This window comes from Geotrypetes seraphini, chromosome 1, assembly GCF_902459505.1.
Source record: "Geotrypetes seraphini chromosome 1, aGeoSer1.1, whole genome shotgun sequence".
Lineage (NCBI taxonomy): Eukaryota > Metazoa > Chordata > Amphibia > Gymnophiona > Dermophiidae > Geotrypetes > Geotrypetes seraphini.
Window position 1 is genome coordinate 129,329,729 of NC_047084.1, and position 27,603 is coordinate 129,357,331.

Genomic DNA, 27,603 nt, shown 5'->3' on the forward strand with positions numbered 1-27,603 from the left:
AGGAAGTTGGAGCAGGAGGGATGATGCTCAGTCTATCCCGCTTAGGAGGTCCGCCAATCCAAGATGGGGGGGGGGGGGGGGGAGGGCATTGCCCTTCCTGATGCCATCATGTGATGCACTAGGTGACATACCAAAGCAATGGTAGCAGCTAGGGAGTGACAGAAGAGCCTGCCCTCAACACCAAGGTCCCAAAAGTGGCATCAGAATGAGCTGCCACTGACTTCCGGTGACGTCACTAACCTTGATGAGGAAGGAACTCTGACCTCCGGTAGCTCTATACCACCTTCTATGTGAAGCTTTGAGTGAAAAAGAGGAGAGAAACACCCAAAAAGTCTTCTGGAGAGTGGGAGAGTTTAGATGCTGGCGAAAAAAAGACATGAGGAAAGCCACTCCCAAGATAGAGGGCAGGAGAAAAACGGCCTTCAGCGTAGACCTGGAACCGCCCATGAGACAGTTTTGGAGACCGTATCTGGCGAAGGACACAAAAAGGCTTGAAGCGGTCCAGAGGGTGACGAAAATGATAGGAGGTTTGCACCAAATGACATATGAGGAGACTGGAAGCCTTGAATATGTATACCTTAGAGGAAAGGGGAGATATGATTGAGATGTTCAAATACTTGAAAGGTATTAATGTAGAACAAAATCTTTTCCAGAGAAAGGAAAATGGTAAAACCAGAGGACATAATTTGAGGTTGAGGGGTGGTAGACTCAAGAGCAATGTAAGGAAATTCTTCTTTACGGAGAGGGTGGTGGATACCTGGAATGCGCTCCCGAGAGAGGTGGTGGAGAGTAAAGCTGTGACTGAGTTCAAAGAAGCGTGGGATGAACACAGAGGATCTAGAATCAGAAAATAAGAGTAAATATTGAAGAACTAAGGCCAGTACTGGGCAGACTTGCATGGTCTGTGTCTGTATATGGCCGTTTGGTGGATGGGCTGGGGAGGGCTTAAATGGCTGGGAGGGTGTAGATCAGTGGTCTCAAACTCAAACCCTTTGCGGGGCCACATTTTGGATTTGTAGGTACTTGGAAGGCCACAGAAAAAATAATTAATGTCTTATTAAAGAAATTACAACTTTGCATAAGGTAAAACTCTTTATAGTTTATAAAACTTTCCTTTATAAAACCCGATTTCCCGTGGGTGAAGACAGGAAGAAATCTGGTGGAGGCCGGAGAAACTGCTGTCGGAGACCCTCTCTGAACACTTTGAAGATTCACTTATCCGAAGTCACCCTCTGCCACTCCGGAAGGTAGGCCGAAAGCTGCCCCCCTGATCTGAGGGAGAGGCGTCAAAGGCCTGGCGTCAGAATTTTCTCTTGGGAGGGGCAGGGGAACGGTTTGAAACCTGTTGGCACCAGTAGGGACAAAAGATTTGGTCGTCCCGAACTCCTGGGCTGACAAGTTTTAGATCCAGGTAGCACCTTAAGCTTACTGTCCTAAACAATGGCCATAAGAACATCCAAACCTTGGCTAAACAAGAGCAAACCTTTGAAAGGCAACCTGCTCAGCATAGCCGTCGATGAAGAATCACCCGACCACTGGTGAATCCACAGCATTCGCTGGGCTGAGACTGAATAAGCTCCAAGCTTAGCTAAAACCTTCATTATGTCATAGAGGGCATCCGCCAAATAATTCACCCTGGAGACTAGGAAGTCAATGTCCCGAAGGACAACCTCCTTGGGGTCCTGGCAGAGCTTAGTGTGACAAGCCTGTGCCACAAAAGAAGTGGCTGCCGCAGCTCTCACTCCCGCTGCAGCAGAATCAAAAAGATGCCTGAGGACAAAATCCACTCTCCTGTCCTGAACATCCTTCAGGACAACCCCTCCATCAGAGGGTAAGGAAGTTCACTTAGTGACCTGAGCCATAGCTGAATCCACCTTCGGTGGGACCAGTCTGTTGGTGAACTCTGGGGCCCCTTCTTCAATCTCTTCATCTTCTTCTTACCCACAGGGCAGCTATACATCAACCCCTCAACTTACCCTGCAAAACAGATTCCAGATTCTTCAGGAAGGAACTACTGATGAGGAACAGGAGCAGGCCCAACATAAGAACATAAGAAGTTGCCTCCGCTGAGGCAGACCAGAGGTCCATCTCGCCCAGCGGTCCGCTCCCGTGGCGGCCCATCAGGCCCATTGCCTGAGCAATGGTCTCAGACTATCCCTATAACCTACCGCTACTCTTATCTGTACCCCTCAATTCCTTTATCCTCTAGGAACCTATCCAAACCTTCTTTGAAGCCTTGTAACGTGCTCCGGCCTATCACAGCCTCCGGAAGCGCGTTCCATGTGTCCACCACCCTCTGGGTGAAAAAGAACTTTCTGGCATTTGTTTTAAACCTGTCTCCTTTCAATTTTTCCGAGTGTCCCCTTGTACCTGTGGTTCCCCATAATCTGAAAAATCTGTCCCTGTCTACTTTTTCTATACCCTTCAGGATCTTGAAGGTTTCTATCATGTCTCCTCTAAGTCTCCGCTTTTCCAGGGAGAACAGCCCCAGCTTTTTTAGTCTGTCAGTATATGAGAGGTTTTCCATACCTCTTATCAGTTTAGTTGCTCTTCTCTGGACTCCCTCAAGTACCGCCATGTCCTTTTTGAGGTACGGTGACCAATACTGGACACAGTACTCCAGATGCGGTCGCACCATTGCACGATACAGTGGCAGGATGACCTCCTTTGTCCTGGTCGTGATACCCTTCTTAATGATACCCAACATCTTGTTTGCTTTTCTTGAGGCTGTGGCGCACTGTGCCGACGCCTTCAAGGACGTGTCCACCATCACTCCCAGGTCTCTTTCAAGGTTACTTACCCCTAGCACTGATCCTCCCATTTTGTAGCTGAACATCGGGTTCTTTTTCCCTATATGCATGACCTTGCATTTCCCTACGTTAAAGTTCATTTGCCATTTTTTGGCCCATTCTTCTAGCGTCGTTAGGTCCCTTTGCAGATCTTCGCAGTCTTCCATGGTTTCAACCCTGCGGTAGAGTTTGGTGTCATCCGCAAATTTAATAACTTCGCAATTTGTTCCCGCCTCCAGGTCATTAATAAATATATTAAACAGGAGCGGTCCCAGCACCGACCCCTGCGGAACTCCGCTCGTGACCCCATGCCAGTCTGAGTAATGGCCCTTCACTCCAACCCTCTGTTTTCTGTCTGCCAGCCAGTTTTTGATCCATCGGTGGACCTCCCCTTGCACCCCGTGTCTCCACAGCTTTTTAAGCAGTCTTTCGTGCGGTACCTTGTCAAAGGCTTTTTGAAAGTCAAGGTAAATGATGTCAATGGATTCCCCTTTATCCACCTGTCTGTTTACCCCCTCAAAGAAGTACAATAAGTTTGTGAGGCATGACCTACCCTTGCAGAAGCCGTGCTGGCTCGACTTTAGCTGTCCATTGTTTTCTATGTGTTCACAGATACTGTCCTTAATCAATGCTTCCATCATTTTTCCCGGGACCGAGGTCAAGCTCACTGGCCTGTAGTTCCCCGGGTCCCCCCTTGAGCCCTTCTTGAAGATGGGTGTGACATTTGCAATTTTCCAATCCTCCGGGATCTCTCCAGTTTTTAAGGATAGGTTACATATTTGGCGAAGTGGCTCTGCTATTACGTTCCTTAGTTCCTTGAGTACCCTTGGGTGAATGCTGTCCGGACCTGGCGATTTGTCGCTCTTTAGTCTGTCTATCTGCCTGAGGACATCCTCTTGGCTTACCTCTAGTTGGACCAGCTTTTCATCCCGATCCCCATTTACGATGTCCTCCGGTTCCGGAATATTGGATGTGTCCTCCCTCGTGAAGACTGACGTGAAGAACTTATTTAACCTGTCTGCTATCTCTTTTTCCTCCTTTACCACTCCTTTTTTGTCTCCATCATCCAATGGCCCCACTTCTTCCCTTGCCGATTGCTTCCCCTTCACATATCTGAAGAACGATTTGAAGTTTCTTGCTTCCCCCGCCAGTCTCTCCTCATATTCACTTTTAGCTTTTCTAACCACACGGTGACACTCCCTTTGGTGTTCTTTGTGCTCCTTTTGGTTGTCCTTTGTTTGGTTCTTTTTCCATTTTTTGAACGATGCTTTCTTGTCACTTATCGCCTTTTTCACCGCAGTTGTTATCCACGCTGGGTTTTTTGTTTGGTTTTTTTTGCACCCCTTCCTGAATCTGGGGATGTACAGGTTCTGTGCCTCTTGCACCGTGCCCTTGAGTAGGGACCAGGCTTTTTCTACAGACTCCATCTTCCTTGCATTACCGTTGAGTTTCTTTCCCACCAATTTCCTCATGCCTTCATAATTCCCTTTTTTGAAGTTGAGTGCTGTCGCTGTGGATCTTTTCACCTTTGATGGTCCAATTTCCAGCTTGCACTGGATCATGTTGTGATCGCTGTTTCCTAGGGGTTCTAGCACCGCCACCTCCTTTGCAGGTCCCCCTAGCCCATTGAGGATTAGGTCGAGAGTTGCATCCCCCCGTGTTGGTTCCGTGACCAGCTGTTCCATGAAACAGTCCCTCGTGGTTTCCAGGAATTTGGTCTCCCTTGTGCAGTTTGAGTGTCCAATACTCCAGTCTAACACACAGCTCCATCTCCAGGGACAACTGACCGGCTCCCCCCAAAGAAGCGCAGAGTAATAGTCATTGGGGATTCCATGCTGAGGGACACCGAGGGACCAATTTGCAGACCGAATATGCAATCTAGGGAGGTCTGCTGTCTGCCTGGAGCCAGGATACGAGATGTCACCGCCATTCTGGATAGACTACTCACGCCCCGAGACCACTTTCCTATGCTTCTTATCCACATAGGAACCAACGATACTGCCAGGAACACACCGGAGACCATCACCAGAGACTTTGGAGCACTGGGTGAGAGACTGAAGCGGACAGGAGCACAGGTGGTTTTCTCATCGATCCTCCCAGTTAGAGGCAAGGGAAGAGCCAGAGATGAACGTATCCTGAGGACGAATGAGTAGCTACAGGGATGGTGCCGGGATATGAACTTCGGATTCCTAAACCATGGGGAAGCACTACAAGGACTTCAGGGACCAGACGGACTCCATCTGACCAGTAGGGGTAAGAACGTCTTCAGACACCGGCTAGCCCGCCTGCTTCACAGGGCTTTAAACTAGGTAAGTCGGGGGAGGGTACCCATTCTCATATTAGTGCAGAAAGGAATTATCCTGAAGAGGTGAGTCGAAACTCGGCTTCCATGTCCAAGGTAAGTACCCACATTGCAAACAGTTCTTTAGGAGTCACACCGACTCGGGTAGGATACGCCTCACAGGGACTTAGCAAACACAAGATATGGAGGGCCATGTATGTCAATGCACACAGTTTAGGCAACAAAATTCTAGAATTGGAGGCTGAAATAAGGAATGCCGACCTAGACATGGTGGCGATATCTGAAACTTGGTTCACGGACTCACATGGGTGGGATATGGCCATACTGGGCTACAATCTACTTCGTCAGGACAGAGAGGGCAGGTTAGGAGGGGGGGTAGCTCTATACATTAAAGAGGACATCAAAACCACCAGGATCACAGATATCAAGTACACCGGGGAGTCCCTCTGGGTAAACCTGGCAAGAGGCAGAGAAAAATGCCTGTATCTAGGTGTGGTATACAGACCCCCAAGACAACTGGAAGACATGGACGCAGAATTAATTGAAGACATAGAGAATATCACTCTACGAGGAGAAGCTATACTGCTAGGGGACTTCAATATGCCTGATACAGACTGGAACTCATTTTCAGCGACAACCAGCGGCAGCGGGAGGCTCTTAACCTCCATAAAGGGAGCACGTCTCAAACAAATGGTAACGGAGCCCACTAGGGACCAGGCGATCCTCGACCTGGTACTCACCAACGGGGAAAGCGTCTCAGAAGTCTCAGTAGGAGATACGCTAGCCTCCAGCGACCACAACATAGTATGGTTCAACCTTAGGAAAGGCTTTCCCAGATCAAGCACGAAAACAAAGGTACTCAATTTCCGGGGCACTGACTTCGCACGTATGGGAAATTTCGTCCATCGGACGCTGCAGGACCTAACGGACACCGATGATGTAGAAGCTAAGTGGTTAATACTGAAATCAACCATACATGAAGCAACTAGCCGCTTCATAAAATCAGTAAATAAATGACAAAGAAACAATAAACCCCAATGGTTCACCGCGGAGATCTCGCACCTCATTAAGGAGAAGAAAAAAGCGTTTCTCTCCTACAAGCGCACAAAGAAAAGAGAGGCAAAGGTAGAATATAAGATCAGGTCTGCAGCGGTCAAAATGGCAGTTAGGGAGGCCAAACTTCGAGTGGAAGAAATTCTGTCAAAAAACATTAAAAAGGGGGACAAATCCTTCTTCAGGTATATTAGTGACAGAAAAAAGAACACAGGCGGGATAGTACGCCTTAGAAGACCGGACGGACGTTACGTAGAAGCAGATTCCGATAAAGCCGAACTACTGAATGAATACTTCTGCTCAGTCTTCACTTGTGAAGCACCGGGACACGGGCCGCAGTTGAAGGCAGCACAAAGCACAGAAGACCCATTTCAGAATTTTGAGTTCACATCAGGTGAAGTTTACAGTGAACTGGCAAGACTCAAGGTGAACAAAGCCATGGGACCAGACAATTTGCACCCAAGGGTGCTCAGAGAATTGAGCGATGTCCTGGCGAAACCGTTGGCTGAGCTATTCAATCTCTCCCTAAGTAAGGGGAAAGTTCCCCTGGACTGGAAATTAGCTAATGTCATTCCTCTGCATAAAAAGGGTTGCAGGGCAGAGGCTGCGAATTATAGACCGGTGAGTCTCACATCAATAGTGTGCAAACTCATGGAAACACTAATTAAAAGCAAATTGGACACGATCTTGAATGAAGGGAATCTTTGGGATCCTAGTCAGCATGGATTCACCAAGGGCAGGTCCTGCCAATCCAATCTCATCAGCTTCTTTGACTGGGTAACAAGAAAGTTGGACTTGGGAGAGTCTATGGACGTCGTGTACCTGGACTTCAGTAAAGCTTTTCACAGCGTCCCACACCGCAGGCTGCTAAGCAAGATGAAATCGATGGGGTTAGGAGAGACACTAACTGCATGGGTCAAAGATTGGCTGAGTGGCAGACTTCAGAGGGTGGTGGTTAATGGTACCCTCTCTAAAACATCAGAGGTGACCAGTGGAGTACCGCAGGGCTCAGTCCTGGGTCCACTCCTTTTCAACATATTCATAGGAGATCTGACTCAAGGGCTTTAAGGAAAAATAACACTATTTGCCGATGACGCCAAACTATGTAATATAGTAAGTGAATGCAGTTTACAGAATTATATGGCGCAGGACCTGCTTACATTGGAAAGTTGGTCCTCAACATGGCAGCTAGGCTTCAATGCTAAGAAATGTAAGGTCATGCACCTCGGAAGCGGAAATCCATGCAGGACGTACTTCTTGAACGGAGAAACTTTAACTAGAACTTCAGCAGAACGAGATTTAGGAGTAATCATTAGTGCAGACATGAAAACTGCCTTATCAAGTGGATAAGGCTTCATCTAAGGCAAGGCAGATATTGGGTTGTATCAATAGAAGTTTCGTCAGCCGAAAGCCTGAAGTCATAATGCCGTTGTACAAGGCCATGGTGAGACCTCATCTGGAGTACTGTGTGCAATTCTGGAGGCCACATTACAGTAAAGATGTGCGCAGAATTGAATTGGTTCAACGGACGGCCACCAGGATGATCTCAGGGCTCAAGAGAATGAACAAATTGCAGCTCTACACTCTCGAGGAACGAAGGGAGAGGGGGGACATGATCGAAACATTTAAGTATCTCACGGGATGTGTCGAAGTGGAAGATGATATTTTCTTTCTCAGGGGACCCTCGGCCACAAGAGGGCACCCGCTCAAACTCAGGTGCGGAAAATTTCATGGCAACACCAGAAAGTATTTCTTCACAGAGAGAGTGGTTGATCATTGGAACAAGCTTCCAGAACAGGTGATCGAGGCAAACAACGTGCCAGACTTTAAGAATAAATGGGATACCTATGTGGGATCCCTACGAGGGTCAAGATAAGGAAACTGGATCATTAGGGCTTAGACAGGGGGTGGGTAAGCAGAGTGGGCAGACTTGATGGGCTGTAGCCCTTTTCTGCCGTCATCTTCTATGTTTCTAACCGTGCCATAGCCCTAGCACATTTAAGGGGACCCTCCGGGGATTCCCAGACCTCTAAGAGCATCCCAGCCAAATCCAGATTGTCCGGAAAGGAGGGGGAAATTGGAGGCTTATCATTCATGACAGAACATTCTACTTGAATCGAACAGTATGAATCCAAGTTCAGAGTCCTTAACCCTTTCAGGACCATAAGGATCGTAGGCCAATTTTTGTGGTTTTGATGACATTTTTATGGTAAAAAGGGCTTGCAGATGCCAAAAAATTGATTTTTTTTGTGAAATATCATTATTTTTTTAAAAAAAAATCACACTTCTGGCTTATGGACAGTGTGGCAAGTGAATCTTCTCGTCAATCTGGCAACGACGCTAATGAATGAATGTCGGAACCAGTTTGTTTACATAAAGGCAGTATCATATGGAATCCATACATATCAAATTTAGAACTGTAGACTATCCCAATCAAAATTTATAGGATTTTAAAGTTATGGGACAAATATGTCCCTTGGTCCTGAAAGGGTTAAGGACTCAGAAATAATGTCAGGCAGGTTGCTAATCTTAAAAAGGCTGCGCAATGCCGGGTCCTCCCCAATATCCCAGAACCCACTGCTCTGGGGATCACCAAGATCTGCTAGGTTAACCACATCTGCGGACGCCGCCGAAGAAGCATGTGACAACAATGGCATAGAAACTGAAGCCGAAGCAATGGTATGAACAGCCCAATCTGCTTTTCAGTGCCCCTGCCACAGAACATAGCGACATGCTGGAATCCAGAGGAGGGACAGCCCTCAACTGCTGTACAGGATTCTGAGTGGAAGTAGCAGGCATAGATCTTTTGCGCATAAAAGCCTGATACATCATATCCACAAATTCCGGAGGAAAATAGTCACCAGCAGCAAGAGCCGCTCTGCGGGACTCAGATTTGGAATGCTTAGCTGACTTATGAGACTTTTCCCCAGAACTGCGCTTACATTTTGTGGAAGCACCATCCGCGCCCAATTTAGGTGCCCCAAACGCAGTAATTGTGTCTCCGGTGGAATTAGAGGAAGGCAAGGCTTCTTCAGAAGAGGGGAGCATGGAATTTGTGCACAGTTCACACCCCTCACAGGCTGCAGCGCATGGCTGCAAATCCGGCAGCCAACCGCCGCAATTATGGCAAAAATCTGTGCCATCCTGTCCTGAGGAGGCCATCTGTGAAGTTTGGAGCAAAAAAATATACTTTTAAAAGTTTGAATAAAATCCAAGATGGCCGCCGCAGGTGCTGATTTTGATCTAAAACAGCCTGGGAAAATAACAGGAAACCCGGAAAAACAGAAATTTTCCATTTTACAGGTGGGGGGAGGGGGGACTAGGGCATGCAGGGAAACCACCCAAAAAACCCTTTCAGCACCCCCAAAATCACCAAACCCGTGGGTAAACAGACACATATAACCTAGTAGATGACGGCAGATAAAGACCCGAATGGTCCATCCAGTCTGCCCAACCTGATTCAATTTAAATTTTTTAATTTTTTCTTTTTAGCTATTTCTGGGCAAGAATCCAAAGCTCTACCTGGTACTGTGCTTGGGTTCCTACTGCCGAAATCTCTGTTAAAACCTACTCCAGCACATCTACACCCTCCCAGCCATTGAAGCCCTTCCCAGCCCATCCTCCACCAAATGGCCATATACAGACACAGACCATGCAAGTCTGCCCAGTACTGGCCTTAGTTCAATTTTTAATATTATTTTCTGATTCTAGATCCTCTGTGTTCATCCCACGCTTCTTTGAACTCAGTCACAGTTTTACTCTCCACCACCTCTCTCGGGAGCGCATTCCAGGCATCCACCACCCTCTCCGTAAAGTAGAATTTCCTAACATTGCCTTTGAATCTACCACCCCTCAACCTCAAATTATGTCCTCTGGTTTTACCATTTTCCTTTCTCTGGAAAAGATTATGTTCTACGTTAATACCCTTCAAGTATTTGAACGTCTGAATCATATCTCCTCTGTCTCTCCTTTCCTCTAGGGTATACATATTCAGGGCTTCCAGTCTCTCCTCATACGTCTTCTGGTGCAAGTCTCCTATCATTTTCATCGCCCTCCTCTGGACCGCTTCAAGTTTCTTATGTCCTTCGCCAGATACGGTCTCCAAAACTGAACACAATACTCCAAGTGGAGCCTTAGCAATGACCTGTACAGGGGCATCAACACCTTCTTCCTTCTACTGGCTACGTCTCTCTTTATACAGCCAAGCATCCTTCTGGCAGCAGCCACTGCCTTGTCACACTGTTTTTTAGCCTTTAGATCTTCGGACACTATCACCCCAAGGTCCCTCTCCCCGTCTGTGCATATCAGCTTCTCTTCTCCTAGCATATACGGTTCCTTCCGATTATTAATCCCCAAATGCATTACTCTGCATATAGAGACATGTGTTGCAATAGAATTCAATGGCATCCAGATAAACACAGAGCAAGCAAGATCAGTACCTCAGGAGCTGACTGCCTCACCTTCCCTGTCACTTCAGATAGCGACTACTAGGACCCTGCAGGAAATTTTAGGGAAGACACGCGGTCCGGCTCTGATCCTGGCGCACCTCCATGGAACTGAGTAGCTTGCGCTCTACCCCTTAGCGGACGAACCCTGAGTGAGATGGCCCCTGATCTGACATGCAGGCTGTCTAGAGGGTTTACTGCAGTTTTGCTAACAGAGCACCCCTCCAGAAGCAGACAATATTCAATCAAAAGTCTGCAATCTCCCGCCGAAGGATCTCCCCACAGGGCAGATCTACAGCACCAGGGCAAGACCTGCGGCAAAGAACCAATTAAAGTGACCAAAAATTGAAAGAAATCACGAGCAGAAGAGAAGACCCCTGTAGCTAGGCTGCAGGAACTAGACTGGGATTCCAGGTGCAGTACAGGGATATGACCACTAGAGGCCTATAATTTATTTGTGAGTCCCTGCAGTTCAAGGCTGATAGTGATTGATTACCCGACTGTTAAGCCTCCAGAGGAATTGTACAAGAAAAGAACATTACATCAACTAGCGAAAGGAGATAAAGCAATATAAGCTAGTGGCGGCCGAGGCCAAAAGAACATATTATGACATGTTGATTTGCCAGTCAGAAAACCCAGCCAAAATAATTTTCAAAATCTTCACAACACCGATATCTACCGAAAAAATAAACACAAACCCATCTACTCAATGCCCAGATAAAGAACACCTTGCTCATTATTTCCAGAACAAATCAGATTAGAGAAACATTTATTCACACACTAGAAGACTATACAGGCAAGTCACAGGTAGAATGAGAATAACTGCGGACAGGAACTGAAGGAATTCACTAGTCAAGCCAGAGGAAATCGCTAGACTACTAAAGAGACTTGCAAAGAAATTATGCCATCTTGACCTGTGTCCAAGTTAATCCACTAGAGTATTTATATACTTGCTGAACAATCTCAACAACCTATGCCTGGCAAAAGAGATCTCTCTCTCTCAACACTATCAGCCATCTCTCTGACACCCATCCTCATGGCCATAGGACTTGACCCAAGCAAGGAAGAAAACTACAGGCTAAGAATTGGAATACCATAGCTAGCTAAAATGATAGAATTCAGGGTCAACGCATAACTATCCAATTTCCTCAATCAGACAAATGACTTCCACGACACCCAGCATGGTTTCAGGTCACACCACAGCACCGAATCACTTCTTTTTGAACTAACCTCTAAGGGAAAGTACTACTTGAGCAAAGGCAAGCAAACAGTTCTTTAACAATTCGACTTCTCCGCAGCCTTCGATGTAGTGGACCACTCACTATTGCTCCTGTATCTGGAAGAGTTAGGAGTACAAGGTAAAATGAGAAAATAGTTCACAAAATTCTTGACCAAAAGAACTTTCAAAGTAATGAGGGGCCAAAGGAAATTGCAGCCATTGTAGGCTATTACTTTACTCAAGTTGCCCCCCTCTCACCATCGCTATTCAACATCTACGCGAGTGCCTTCTCCTACGCAAATGATCTCTACCTCCTAAGTGTAGCCAAAGACTCAATGACGGACACAATTCAGTACACTGCTACATTAATAGAAAATCTAAGTTATGGTCTCACCAGCACATCCTTAAACTGAACAAACAGAAGACCAAAGTGCTCGGGTTTGACAGCCAGAACCCACTACCAAACCGGGAGATCACCTTGAGCAAGGGAGAGACAATAACCATAAGTAGATTGAAGGTACTTGGAGTAATACTTGATTCGGAACTGACCATGAGAGTAAGTCAACTCGCTGGTCAAGGTGGTCTTCTTTCAAATAAGGCAGCTAAGAACAATTAGATCAGCCCTAATCGTAAGCAACTTCAAGAGTGCTCAGGTACTCCTCCTCACCTACTTAAACTACTGTACCTCTCTCTACTGCTGCCTCGCTGAGAAAGACCATAAGAGACTACAATTGCTTTAAAATACAGAAGCAAGGCTGATCCTGTGTAAGACCAAGTTTGAGAGGGCAAGTTAACTACTTAAGGAATTACACTGGCTACCAGACAAGGCCAGGGTCAAGTTCAAGATTGCATGTCAAGGTCATATAAGGAGAAAACTCAGCTGGAATCACTTTCATCATCCAGGTCACACAGTCCTTCAATGACTCGAGGACAATCCAACGCTGGACACTACCACTTCCCTACCCTCACCTGGTTCAGAGCAAAGCTCTCATCAAGACCACCTTGGAATTCCAAGATCCCAAAATCTGGAACAGTCTCCCACACAGCTTACGCTAACTTCCTTATTTCTAATTCAGAAAGGCGCTGAAATCACATCTATTCTCTTCATTGCACTGACCTTTCCTACCGCAATTATTTGTATGACGTCTATGCCTCTGTATCATTTCTAATATTATATAAATCACAATGATTCCTAGCTAATATTTGCCAGACATAAGAATCAATATGGTATTGTATTGTATCATATCTCCCCTCTCCTACCTTTCCTCCAAAGTATACATAATGAGATAGAAACATAATGGCAGATAATGGATAATGGCGGAAGCACTGATAAAAGAAAACATCGATAAACATTTTGAAAGAAACGAACTTCTGAAAACCAGCCAACATGGTTTCTGCAGGGGAAGATCGTGCCTGACTAACTTACTGCACTTCTTCGAATGAATTAACAAACAAATGGACAGAGGAGACCCCATAGACATCATATACCTAGATTTCCAGAAAGCCTTTGACAAGGTGCCTCATGAACGTCTACTCCGGAAACTGAAGAACCATGGGGTGGACGGAGACGTGCATAAATGGATCAGAAACTGGTTAGAAGGTAGGAAACAGAGGGTAGGGGTGAAGGGCCACTACTCAGACTGGAGAAAGGTCACGAGTGGTGTTCCGCAGGGCTCGGTGCTCGGACCACTGCTTTTTAACATATTCATAAATGATCTAGAAACAGGGACGAAGTGTGAGATAATAAAATTTGCGGACGACACCAAACTATTTAGTAGAGCTCGGACAAAGGAGGACTGCGAAGAATTGCAAAGAGACTTGGACAAACTAGGGGAATGGGCAGAGAGATGGCAGATGAAATTCAATGTTGGGAAGTGTAAAGTATTGCATGTGGGAAGCAAAAACTCGAGGTATAATTATGTGATGGGAGGGAAGTTTTTGAATGAGAGTGCACAAGAAAGGGACTTGGGGGTGATGGTGGACATGACAATGAAGCCGACAGCACAGTGCGCAGCTGCCGCTAAGAGAGCGAATAGAATGCTAGGTATAATCAAGAAAGGTATTACAACCAGAACGAAAGAAGTTATCCTGCCGCTGTATCGGGCAATGGTGCGTCCACATCTTGAGTACTGCGTCCAGTATTGGTCACCGTACCTTAAAAAGGATATGGCATTGCTCGAGAGAGTTCAGAGGAGAGCAACATGACTGATTAAGGGGATGGAAAGCCTTTCATATGCTGAGAGATTGGAAAAACTGGGACTCTTTTCCCTAGAAAAGAGAAGATTAAGAGGGGATATGATAGAGACTTACAAGATCATGAAGGGCATAGAGAGAGTAGAGAGGGACAGATTCTTCAAACTTTCAGAAAATAAAAAAACAAGAGGGCATTCGGAAAAGTTGAAAGGAGGCAAATTCAAAACTAATGCTAGGAAGTTCTTCTTTACACAACGTGTGGTGGACACCTGGAATACAATTCCAGAGGAAGTTATAGGGCAGAGTACAGTACTGGGTTTTAAGAAAGGTTTGGACAAATTCCTGCTGGAAAAGGGGATAGAGGGGTATAGATAGAAATTTACTGCACAGGTCCTGGACCTGTTGGGCCGCCGCGTGAGCGGACTGCTGGGCGCGATGGACCTCGGGTCTGACCCAGCGGAGGCATTTCTTATGTTCTTATGATAAAGGCCAAATGGCTCATCCAGTCTGCCCATCCACAGTAACCATTATCTTTTCCTCTTTCTAAGAGGTTTTCTTGAAATCTGACAGTCTCCATCTCCACCACCTTTACCGGAAGACTCTTCCACGCATCTACCACCTTTTCTGTAAAAAAGTATTTCCTTAGATTACTCCTGAGCCTAACACCTCATTCTATGCCTTATTCCAGAGCTTCCTTTCAAATGAAAAAGACTTGACTCGTGTGCATTTACGCCATGAAGGTATTTAAACATCTCTATCATACCTCCCCCCTCTCCTGCCTTTCCTCCAACATATAAAGATTGAGATCGTTAAGTCTGTCCCTAAATGTCTTATGACAAAAACCATTTTAGTAGCCTTCCTCTGGACCAACTCCATCCTTTTTATATCTTTTTGAACGTGCAGTCTCTAGAATTGCACACAAACTGCTAAATAAAGTCTCACCAGTCCTATGCAGGGGCATCAATACTTTATCTCCCTATGTACCCTAGCATCCTTTTAGCTTTCACCAGCACCTTTTCAACCTGTTTGGCCACCTTAAGATCAACACGTACAATCACACCTGTCGTGCACATAAGTTCTCCACCCCCTAAACCAGTGTTTTTCAACCTTTTTACACCTATGGACCGGCAGAAATAAAAGAATTATTCTGTGGACCAGCATCGGTCCGTGAACCGGCAGTTGAAGAACACTGGGCTAAGTTGTGGGCCAGACCCCGCCCATCTCTACCCAATCTCCACCCAAGCCCCCGCCCCCTTAATAGTACTAATTGTAACACTATTTTTTTCCATTCATTTTTCACAGATGCACAATATAATCTTATTAACAACACATAATGGTTAACCACAAAATTAAACTACACAAAGCACAATGACAGCAGATGTAACATTTTCATAATTCAGTCACTAAATTCAAAAATAAAATAATTCCCCCCTACCTTTGTTGTCTCCCTCCCTCCATGCTATGCCTTACCTTCTGGCCTGCTCCCGCCTAGCCATTTTATGCCGCCCCGGTATTATCTTCAGGCCGGCTCCCTCTTCCTCATCGATGCAGTGCACAAAGCTGTGGACAGCGGCTCCTTGCGTGTCCCGTGCCTTATCTGGAAGCCTTCCCTCTGACATTGCAACATCAGAGAGAAGGCTTCCGGTTCAGGCGCAGGACGCGCATAAGAGCCACTGCCCGTGGCTTTGTGCACTGAATCAGTTTGGAAGAGGGAGCTGGCTGGAAGATAACGCCGCATTGATTGCACCGTGGACCGGCGGTTGAAGAACACTGTTTTGGGCCTGATTCACGTGCTGGCCCTGTGGATCGGCAGGAAATTTCTGTGGACCGGCACCGGGGTTGAAGAACATTGCCCTAAACCAGTGGTTCCCAAACCTGTCCTGGGGAACCCCCAACCAGTCAGGTTTTCAAGATATCCCTAATGAATATGCATGAGAGAGATTTGCATATAATGGAAGTGACAGGTATGCAAATCTCTCTCATGCATATTCATTAGGGATATCTTGAAAACCTGACTGGCTGGGGGTCCCCCAGGACAGGTTTGGGAACCACTGCCCTAAAAGCAATGTTACTTACCGTAACAGTTGTTATCCAGGGACAACAGGCAGCTATTCTCACTAGTGGGTGACGTCATCCAACGGAGCCCCGATGCGGACATCTCACAAGCATAGTTGCTTGTAGAAACTTTTAGAAGTTTCGAGTTGCCCACACCGCGCATGCGCGAGTGCCTTCCCGCCAGATGCACCGGGCGTGTCTCCTCAGTTCAGATAGCCAGCAGAGAAGCTAACCCAGGGGAGGTGGGTGGGACGTGAGAATAGCTGCCTGCTGTCCCTGGATAACAACTGTTACGGTAAGTAACATTGCTTTATCCCAGGACAAGCAGGCAGGTATTCTCACTAGTGGGTGACCTCCAAGCTAACCCAAATGGGATGGTGGGAGAGTTGGCAACTTAGGAGAATAAATTTTATAATACTGTTTGGCCAAACTGTCCATCCTGTCTGGAGAAGATATCCAGACAATAGTGTGAGGTGAAGGTATGAACCATCTCCTCAATCGGTGTCGGTCTGAGGAAAGCTACAGAGGCTGCCATTGCTCTGACCTTATGGGCTGTGACTTTACTCTGAAGGGGTAATCCAGCCTGGGCATAGCAGAAAGAGATACAAGCCGCCATCCAGTTGGAGATGGTGCGCTTAGAGATAGGGCGTCCCAACTTGTTCGGCTCGAAGGAGATGAAAAGTTGAAGAGCAGTTCTGTGAGGCTTGGTGCGTTCCAAGTAGAAAGCCAAAGCACGTTTACAGTCCAGAGTGTGAAGAGCTGATTCTCCAGGATGAGAATGAGGCTTTGGAAAAAACACAGGAAGAACAATGGATTGATTCAGATGAAATTCCGAGACCACCTTGGGGAGGAGTTTGGGATGAGTGCGAAGGACCACCTTGTCATGATGAAACACTGTAAAGGGCGGATTCGCAACCAATGCTTGAAGTTCACTCACTCAACGAGCAGAAGTGAGGCCAATGAGAAGCACCACTTTCCAAGTGAGAAATTTCAGAGGAGCCTTGTTAAGAGGTTCAAATAGAGGCTTCATAAGTTGAGAAAAAACAACATTGAGGTCCCAAACCACTGGAGGGGGTTTGAGGGGAGGATTGAAATGGAAAAGTCCTTTCATGAATCTGGAAACCACAGGATGTGCAGAAAGAGGTTTCCCCTGAAGAGGCTGATGAAAAGCAGCAATTGCACTAAGATGGACTCTGATCGATGTAGACTTGAGGCCAGATTGAGACAGGTGCAAAAGGTAGTCCAAAACAGAGGACAAGGAGGCATGCTGAGGCTCCTTGTGATGAGAAAAACACCAAGTAGAGAATCTAGACCATTTCTGGGAATAGCATATTCGAGTAGCAGGCTTCCTTGAAGCTTCCAAAGCATCCCGCACAGCTGGTGAAAACTGAAGGGGAGTTACGCTGAGAGGAACCAAGCTGTCAGGTGTAGCGACTGCAGGATGGGATGAAGCAGAGATCCCTGATGCTGCGTAAGCAGAGATGGAAACACTGGCAGAAGGAAGGGCTCCCTGCTGCTGAGTTGCAGAAGAAGGGAGTACCAAGGTTGCCTGGACCACCGAGGAGCAATCAGAATCATGGTGGCCCGGTCGGACTTGAGCTTGACCAGAGTCTTTTGAATGAGAGGAAACGGAGGAAACGCATACAGAAAGAGATTCCCCCAGTCCAGAAGAAAAGCATCTGCCTCGAGACGATGAGGAGTGTAGATCCTGGAGCAGAACTGAGGCAGTTTGAAGTTGTGGGGAGCTGCAAAGAGGTCTATCTGAGGCGTTCCTCACAGGGAGAAGATGTGATGAAGGGGCGTGGAATGGAGAGTCCACTCGTGAGGCTGTAGAAGACGACTCAAGTTGTCCACCAAGGCATTGTCCGCCCCCTGAATGTAGACAGCTTTGAGGAAGGCGTTGTGGCGAATCGCCCAATCCCAAACTTTTAGAGCTTCCTGACAGAGGGAGGCCGATCCCGTGCCTCCCTGCTTGTTGACATAATACATGGCGACCCGATTGTCCGTGCGAATGAGGACCACCATGTCGTGAAGCAGATGCTGAAAAGCAGTGAGAGTATTGAAAATCGCCCTGAGTTCCAGGAGATTGATATGGCACAGACGATCCGCACTCGTCCAATAGCCCTGGGTGCGGAGACCGTCCAGATGAGCCCCCCAAGCATAGTTCGAGGAGTCGGTCTTGAGGACTTTCTGATGGGGAGGCATGTGAAACAGCAAACCTCTGGAAAGATTGGAAGAGAGCATCCACCAGCAAAGCGACTGCAGCAGAGCAGGAGTGACCTGAATGTGGCGAGTCAGAGGGTCGGAGATCTGCGACCATTGAACATAAGAACATAAGAACATAAGCAATGCCTCTGCTGGGTCAGACCTGAGGTCCATCATGCCCAGCAGTCCACTCACGCGGCGGCCCAACAGGTCCAGGACCTGTGCAGTAATCCTCTATTTATACCCCTCTATCCCCTTTTCCAGCAGGAAATTGTCCAATCCTTTCTTAAACCCCTGTACTGTACTCTGCCCTATTACTCCCTCTGGAAGCGCATTCCAGGTGTCCACCACTCGTTGGGTAAAGAAGAACTTCCTAGCATTCGTTTTAAATCTGTCCTCTTTCAACTTTTCCAAGTGTCCTCTTGTTCTTTTATTTTTCGAAAGTTTGAAGAATCTGTCCTTCTCTACTCTCTCTATGCCCTTCATGATCTTATAAGTCTCTATCATATCCCCTCTAAGTCTCCTCTTCTCCAGGAAAAAGAGACCCAGTTTCTCCAATCTCTCAGCGTATGAGAGGTTTTCCATCCCTTTTATCAAGCGTGTCGCTCTCCTCTGAACCCTCTCGAGTAACGCCATATCCTTCCTAAGGTACGGAGACCAATATTGGACGCAGTATTCCAGATGCGGGTGCACCATCGCCCGATACAATGGCAGGATAACTTCTTTTGTCCTTGTTGTAATACCCTTCTTGATTATGCCTAGCATTCTATTTGCTTTCTTAGCGGCTGTTGCGCACTGTGCCGTCGGCTTCATTGTCATGTCCACCATTACCCCCAAGTCCCTTTCTTGGTTGCTCTCATTCAATAATATCCCTCCCATCGTATAGTTGTACCTCGGGTTTCTGTTTCCAACATGCAATACTTTACATTTCTCAACGTTGAACTTCATCTGCCATCTCGCCGCCTATTCCCCCAATTTGTTCAAGTCCCTTTGCAATTCTTCGCATTCCTCTTTAGTCCCAGCTCCACTAAATAGTTTTGTATCGTCCGCAAATTTTATTATCTCACACTTCGTGCCTGTTTCTAGATCATTTATGAATATATTAAATAGCAGCGGCCCGAGCACTGAGCCCTGCGGAACACCACTCGTGACCCCCATCCAGTCCGAGTAGTGGCCCTTCACCCCTACCCTCTGTTTCCTACCCGCCAACCAGTTTCTGATCCATCTATGTACGTCTCCGTCCACTCCATGGTTCTTTAGTTTCCGGAGTAGACGTTCGTGAGGCACCTTGTCAAAGGCTTTTTGGAAATCAAGGTATATGATGTCTATGGGGTCTCCTCTGTCCATCCGTTTGTTAATTCCTTCGAAGAAGTGCAATAAGTTCGTTAGGCACGATCTCCCCCTGCAGAAACCATGTTGGGTTGTTTTCAAAAGTTCGTTTCTTTCCAGATGTTCATCGATGTGTTCTTTAATCAGTGCTTCCGTCAGTTTCCCCGGAACCGAGGTCAAACTCACTGGTCTGTAGTTTCCCGGGTCACCTCTTGATCCCTTTTTAAAGATGGGCGTGACATTGGCTATCTTCCAATCCTCCGGGATCATGCCTGTTTTCAAGGATAGGTTGCAAATTTGCTGCAGTAGTTCCGCTATCTCCTCCTTTAATTCCTTCAGAACCCTGGGATGGATTCCGTCCGGACCCGGGGATTTGTCAGTTTTAAGTTTTTCTATCTGCCTGTGTACATTATCAAGGCTCACTTCCATGGATGTTAATTTTTCTGATTGATTTCCATTGAATATTTGTTCAGGTTCCGGTATGTTGGTTGTGTCTTCGTTTGTAAATACAGACGAGAAGAACATGTTGAGTCTTTCTGCGACTTCTTTCTCCTCCTTCACCGCTCCCTTCCTGTCTTCGTCCAGCGGTCCTACCTCCTCCCTAGCTGGCTGTTTCCCTTTAACATATCTGAAGAACGGTTTGAAATTTCGTGCCTCCCTGGCTAGCCTCTCTTCATACTCTCTTTTGGCTTTTCGAACCACACGGTGACATTCTTTTTGATACTTCCTGTGCTCCTTCTGGTTCCCTTCAGTTTTGTCCTTTTTCCATTCCCTGAATGAATTTTTCTTATTGCCTATCGCTTTCTTCACTATTTTAGTCATCCATACTGGGTCTTTTGTTCGACCCTTTTTGCACCCCTTTCTGAATCTGGGGATGTGCAGATTTTGTGCCTCGCTCACTGTGTCTTTGAAAAAAGACCAGGCATGTTCTACTGTTTGCCATTTTTTGGAAGTGTTCCTAAGTTTCTTCCTTACCATTTCCCTCATTGCTTCATAGTTTCCTTTCCTGAAGTTGAAAGATGTCGCTATGGTTCTCTTTCCGTTCGGTATGCCTACTTCAACCTTGAACTTGATCATATTATGATCACTGTTTCCCAACGGTCCCACTACTTCCACTTCCTTTGCAGGTCCCCTTAGTCCATTTAGGATTAAATCCAGAGTGGCATTTCCTCTCGTCGGTTCTCTAACAAGCTGCTCCATGAAGCAATCTTGTATAGCCTCCAGGAATTCTGTCTCCCTAGCGCATCTTGAGCTTCCAAGACTCCAGTCTATCCCAGGATAGTTGAAGTCTCCCATAACAACTGTGTAACCACTTTTGCATTCTCGCTTCATCTCGGCATCCATTTCTTTATCGCTATCTCCGGTTTGCCCGGGTGGACGATAGTATAGGCCCATCTTTATTTCATGCCCTTTCCTACCCGGTATTTTAACCCATAGCGATTCCAGTTTCCACCAGGGTCCACTGAGGAATCCGCAGGTGAAGTCTGGCAAAGGGAGTCACGTGAACAGTAGAGGCCATGTGGCCCAGGAGCACCATCATGTGTCTCACCGAGATGGACGGGCGAGAAGAGACCGAGTGACAAAGATGAAGAAGAGTCGCCAGGCGTTGAGGAAGAAGGAACGCTCTGAGTTGAATAGTATCCAGAACAGCTCCGATGAAGGGAAGAGTCTGTGAAGGTTGAAGATGGGATTTGGGAAAGTTGATCTCGAATCCCAGACTCTGCAGAAACCAGATCGTCCTCTGAGTGGCCTGGACGACCCCCCTGAGACATGGAATCCTTGATGAGCCAGTCGCCGATGTAGGGAAACACCTGCAGACCATGGTTCCTGAGTGTTGCGGCCACCACAACCAGCCACTTGGTGAAGACTCTGGGTGACGAAGCTAGGCCGAAAGGGAGCACTCTGTACTGAAGATGAAGATGTCCCACCCGAAATCTGAGGTATTGACGGGAGGCCGGATGGATGGGAATATGAGTGTAGGCCTCCTTGAGATCCAGAGAGCATTACCAGCCGTTCTGCTCGAAGAGGGGATAGAGAGAAGACAAGGTCAACATGCAAAACTTCTCCCTGACCAGAAACGTGTGAGCACCCTGAGGTCCAAAATAGGACGCAGGTCGTCCATCTTCTTCGGAACAAGGAAGTACTGGGAGTAAAAACCCTTGTTCTGTTGGTCCACAGGGAACGGCTCGACGGCACGAAGCCGGAGCAAAGCCTGAGCTTCCTGAAGAAGGGCGGTCTGGGTTAAGTTGGAAGGATATTCTCTTGGAGGATGTTCCGGAGGAACTTGATGGAACTGAAGAGAATATCCCTCTCTTACAATGGAAAGGACCCAGAGGTCGGTGGTGATAGTCGTCCATCGATGGTAAATGTGATGGAGACGACCTCCGATGGGAAAAAACGGGGAGGGCAGAATGATAGAAGTTATGCTCCCTACGAGACAGTCAAAAAGGCTGGGGAGCCTTGGGGACAGCAGAAGGTTATGGCTTTTGTTGGGGCTTCTGCTGGTGCTGCCTCTTCACAGGCGTACGGATGGTGGGGGCCTGCTTCGGCGGGTAGCGCCTCTGATAGATCATAGGCGGGCGAGATGGATGAGTGATAGCAGGTTTGGGCTTCTGGCGGAGAATAGATTGAAAAGATTTTTCATGTTTGGACAGCTTCTCCGTCGCCGCCTCGATGGACTCGTCGAAAAGGTCCGCTCCCGCACAGGGAACATTCGCTAGCCTGTCCTGGCGATTCGGGTCCATATCAATGGTCCTGAGCCACGCCAAGCATCTCATGGCCACCGAACAAGCAGCAGCTCTGGCCAAGAGTTCAAAGGCGTCGTAAGACGATTGCATCATCTGCAGGCGGAGTTGGGACAATGATGCCAGGACCTCCGAGTACTCGAAGCGAGCCTGAGAGTCCAGATAGGGCAAAAACTTTTGAAGAATGGAGAGAAAAAACTCAAAGTAGGTCGCAAAATGAAAGCTGTAATTCAGGACTCGAGAAGCCATCATCTGGTAGATGCGCCTGCCAAATCTGTCCATTGTTTTGCCCTCCCGGCCAGGAGCAGTGGAGGCATAGACCTGGGAGGGATGAGACCGCTTCAAGGAGGATTCAACTAATAGGGACTGGTGAGAGAGCTGCGCCCCGTCGAAGCCCTTATGGTGCACCATGCGGTACCTGGCATCCAACTTCCCTGGGACCGCGGGGATGGAGTATGGAGCCTCGAAGCATCTTATGAAAGTCTGGTCCAGAAGCTTATGGAGAGGCAGATGGAGAGACTCAGCAGGCGGTTGGGGAAGATGTATCGTCTCCAAATACTCCTTAGAAAACTTGGAACCCGAATCCAGGGTGATATCCAGATCCACCGCCATCTGCCTCAGGAAGGACGAGAAGGACAACTGGTCAGCCAGGGTCGAGCCTCGAGACGGGCTCGAAGAAGACGAGGCGGCCTGGTCCGCTGAGGCCGAGGACCAGCAGGGAGAGAACGAACCCACGAAGTCCTCGAGTTCTGGCATAGGAGAAGGAGGCGAGTAATCCGGTGAAAACTCCCGAAAAGGCTGCTTACGACGAGGCGAGGCATGCCTCGATCGACGACCGGAATTGTGTCGAGAAACAGGCCTCGAGCGTCGAGGCGAGCGAAGCCCAGACGAGGCAGCCACCGAGTAGATGGGACTGGAGACTGTGGATCGAAGCAGCGGAGGCTGAGACGAAGCCTCCCGAGGCGCTCCCCAAGGCTCGAGGCTCGGCATCGAGGAGGAAGGTTCCAGTCCAGGCAAGATGGATGCGCCATGCATCGAGGGTATCGGTTCCAAAGGTGGCATGGCCAAAGAGTCTGCTCCTTGCAAGGCATGTCCCGAAGCCAGACCAGACACTCGCCGAGACTCTGCTCCCAGCAGCAAGAGTTTGCGCCGAGGAGGCACTGGAGGCGGCTCGACCTCGCGGGAGGCTTCCGCGTGCCCAGGCTGGATCTGGGAGAAAAGCGTCGGCCCAATCTTAGTAAAGAGCTCGACAAATCGCTTCTCCATCATGGCATGGAACGAAGCCGGCTAAGAGGGATCCGCATCCGCAATGGGACCTCCAGCACGGACATCACTAACTCGGCCGCCAGGGGGCTTGGGCTTAGAAGCCTTAGGCACCTTGAGAACCACTGGAGGAATGGGAGGCTGCATTACCTGACCTGAGGAGACAGCGGAAGGCACCGCAGCAGGCGTCGGAGTCGAAGCCAGCACGAACGAGGCAGGCTTGAGCAGACTCGAGGCCAAAGATGTTGAAGCGGAAGTCGAAGGCGTGGTGCTCTGCGATGAGGGCAGCTCTGGGGACGCCTCCATGCTGAACAGCGACTCCCACAAAATGCAGCGACGCTTAAAAGCACGTGCTGTAAGTGTGGAGCAAGGCCGGCACAATTTCAGAAGATGTTGAGGCCCGAGACACTGAAGACAGAGTCGATGAGGGTCCGTCAACGAAATCGCGCACTGGCACTTGACACACTTTTTAAAACCGGTAACAGGCCGGGACATAGGCCGAAAAAGCTCCACCGCAAGATCGAAACCGCGGGGCCGCGGCCATGCGGCCTCCCCGGTCGAACGATCGAAAGAAATTTTTTTTTTTTTTTAAAAACAAGAAAACGCAACGTGAGCCAACGATAATGAGCCCAAAAAAACCTCAAAACCGCGGGCACAGAAGGCACAAGTGAAGGAACTTCGCGCAGAGAGTCGAAGACAGACTTCTCAGCTACGCGGAAGAGAAAGAACTGAGGAGACGCGCCCGGTGCATCGGGCGGGAAGGCACTCGCGCATGCGCGGTGTGGGCAACTCGAAACTTCTAAAAGTTTCTACAAGCAAGTATGCTTGTGAGATGTCCGCATCGGGGCTCTGTTGGATGACGTCACCCACTAGTGAGAATACCTGCCTGCTTGTCCTGGGATAACTGTACCGTTCACTTGGGTTTTTGCAGCCTAAAATGCATGACATTTTTATAAGCGATATTGCTGAAGGGCTGTTGGGTAAGATTTGCCTCTTTGCGGATGATACCAAAATCTGCAATAGAGTAGGCATCTTGGATGGTGTGAATAATGATATTAAACTGTACACTTTTGTTGAATGATTAAAAATGAATAAAGATATATATATTAAAAAAAAAGATCTGGCAAAGCTTGAAGAATGGTTTGAAATTTGGCATCTAAAATTTAATGCTAGCACCACAAGTTTCTCCCAAGAGCGCAGCTGCCCAGCAACAGTGCCCACGCGCAGGTCGGCGATACTCGGTCAGATGAATCGGACGATACCTAATCTATTTTGATGCCTTTGCTTGCCCATTCAGGGACCTTTATAGCAGGAGATACTGCTACATCGCTGGAAGGATAAGATTTGGGTTGGATCTGGGGATTGGAGAAAAGCTCTGGACCTGGGTAAGAACCCAGCTGTACACAGGCTGTTTTAAGCTTTCAGCACTTATGAGGATAACAGAATCCCTTCAAGAATTGAAGCTGGAGGCTTCTTAGTCCTCTGCAACAAAGTGCTCGCTTATGAACAGCATCAAGGCACAGACTTCTTGCTTTCCCTCATATCAAGGCAATATAAAAATGCTTATGGATCATTGGGAGGTTCTGGAAAGCTCCTTTGGGTGGCCAAAACCATGTCAAAGCTCTGTCCTATGGATGATGCCTTTAACCAACTTTCTTCCTCTAAAGGTGGCTTCACTGGTAGCGCAGGTTACAAAGCATAAATCCCTTCCCAGTAAAGGCAGTGTCGTCTTGAAGGATGCCCAGGACTGCAGATTAGATTTTGTGCACAAAAGGCTCTTTGAGGCTGTGGCCTCAAGGTTGAAAGCAGCCACATCTTTTGTCACCTAAGCTTGCCACTCTTAAGTTGTACCATGAACCAGACACTTTATCGTGGACAAAGATCTCCAGTTTTTAATGACCGGGGTGGATTATGTGGCTGATGCTCTGTATGACCTTTTCAGAGTTGTGAGCAAAATGTCAGCTTACTCCATTTTTGCCTGTGGGATGCTTTGGATCAGATAGTGGGTAGGAGATTTCTTTTTGAAGGTGACCTTAAGTAAACTGGCAGAAAAGACAAGTTCCTACTGTCTAGCTTCTAGGAAGACAACTGAGGAGTTGAAAGACAGTCCAGAGGTAAGGGAGGAGGATAAAAAAAAGAGTTCTCCCATGAAGGGATACAAGAATAGATTCTGTTGTACTAGAAATACAATTTTTATTTTAGTGAAGAATTCACAGAACAGAAAATCTAAGTTCTTACCATGATATAATTTTACAGGATAATTAGGCTCACATGAAACTTTAGGCTCCACTGGTAGCAGAGGACCTGCAAAACAAAATAATATTTTCTATTAGAAATCTAAACTCAATACTGACATCATAGTAACACTCAGAATGACTCATTTCTTAAGTTTAATAACCACTAGAACAGGTTGGCACAATTAGAATGTTTAATCATAAGCACAGCCACTCTTGAAACAGCTTAATTGGCTGCCGGTCCATTTCCAGATCCAGTTTAAATTTTTATCAATTATCCATCAGATTGTATATAAGGTACTTTGGTAATTTATAGAGAGGTTACATGCTTATTGTACAATCTATCATATTATCCCGGCTAGATTACTGTAATGCTATCTATCTTGGCATAACAAAGACCTGTCTTCAAAGACTCCAACTGATACAAAATACCACAGCAAAATTAATTTTTGGAAAAAGTAAATTTGACCACTTGTTTCCTTCGCTTCTAAACCTTCACTGGCTTCCAGTTCATCTCAGGATTCACTTTAAATGTGCATGTATTACTTTTAAAATGGTATGTTGTATCTTCATCTCTCTTATCCCTTTATTATGGAACTAGTGTTTAAGCCTATTACATTAATGGGTGCTAGAATAGATATCTGTCTTTCTTTCTTTCTCTCTCCCTGCCCCTGTCTCTTTCTTCCTTTCTTTCTGTCTCTCTCCCTGCCCCTTTCTTCCTTTCTTTCTCTCTCCCTCCCTCCTGCTGTCTTATCTTTCTTTCTTTCTCCCTCCCCCTGTCGGTCTGTCTTTCTTTCTTTCTGTCTCTCTCTCCCTGCCCTCTCTTTGTCTGTATTTCTCTCTCCCTGGCTCCCTTTGTCTGTCTTTCTTTCTTTCTCTCTCCCTGCCCGCTGTCTTTCATTCTCATCTGCTGCCTGCCCGTCTTTGTCTCTCTCCATGGCCTCCTGCCTGCCTGCCTTTCTTTGTTTTTCTCCATGGCCCCCTTGTCTCCCAACCCCAAAAGCAAACCAAGATTGCTCCCTGCCCCCAGCACACCCCTCCCCCAAAGCAAAGCAATTTCACTCCCTGGCCCCCTTTCCCTCTCCCACCCCCACTTCCATGTGCAGCAGCAGCATTTCTCTCCCTCCCCCCACTTCCCAGTGCAGCAGCAGAATTTCCCTCCCCCCACTTCCCTGTGCAGCAGCAGCATTTCCCTACCTCCCCCCCTTCCATGTACAGCAGCAGCAGCATTCCCTCCCCCTCCATTTCCCTGTGCAGCAGCAGCAGCATTTCCCTCCCCCCACCCCACTTACCTGTGCAGCAGAATTCCCTCCACCTCCATTTCCCTGTGCAACAGCAGAATTTCTCTCCCCCCCACCCCACTTCCCTGTGCAGCAGCATTTCTGGCCAGCTCCCTTACCCTTGCCAAAGTTATTTTTGAGTTTAAAGCTGCCGCCGCGGCTCCTCTCACAATCCGCGTCTGCGTAGGAAGCCTTCTCTCTGATGTGATGTTTGCTCATTGCTTGCTGTATTATTCTTGGGTTACAATAAATGTTTCTCTTTATGACAAGTTCACCAAGGAAGACCCATTGTGCCCTGATCTGGACATCACCTCCAGCAAGCAGAAGAAACAATCAAAAACATATGGTGCAGGCGAGCTGGAATAAGATACCAGTGACATACCATTTTAATCACATTTTCTTTGAGCATCATTGCCACAGAAGATTTTAATAATGTCTCTATTACTTTCCAGTCATCATCCCCCACCACCACCTGCAGCTCCCTCTTCCAGT

At 47.4% G+C, this 27,603-nt stretch overlaps 1 protein-coding gene across 8 annotated transcripts in view; it reads right to left on the reverse strand.

The window, feature by feature from the left end:
* The window catches only part of ADAD1 (adenosine deaminase domain containing 1), a 226,045-nt gene that overhangs the window by 94,349 nt on the left and 104,093 nt on the right, over nt 1–27,603 (reverse strand). For all 8 annotated transcript variants that reach the window (XM_033938463.1, XM_033938517.1, XM_033938507.1 and 5 more), the window contains one exon: nt 25,836–25,901. In XM_033938463.1, the coding sequence (XP_033794354.1) occupies nt 25,836–25,901 (66 nt within the window). The remainder of the gene's footprint in view (nt 1–25,835; nt 25,902–27,603) is intronic.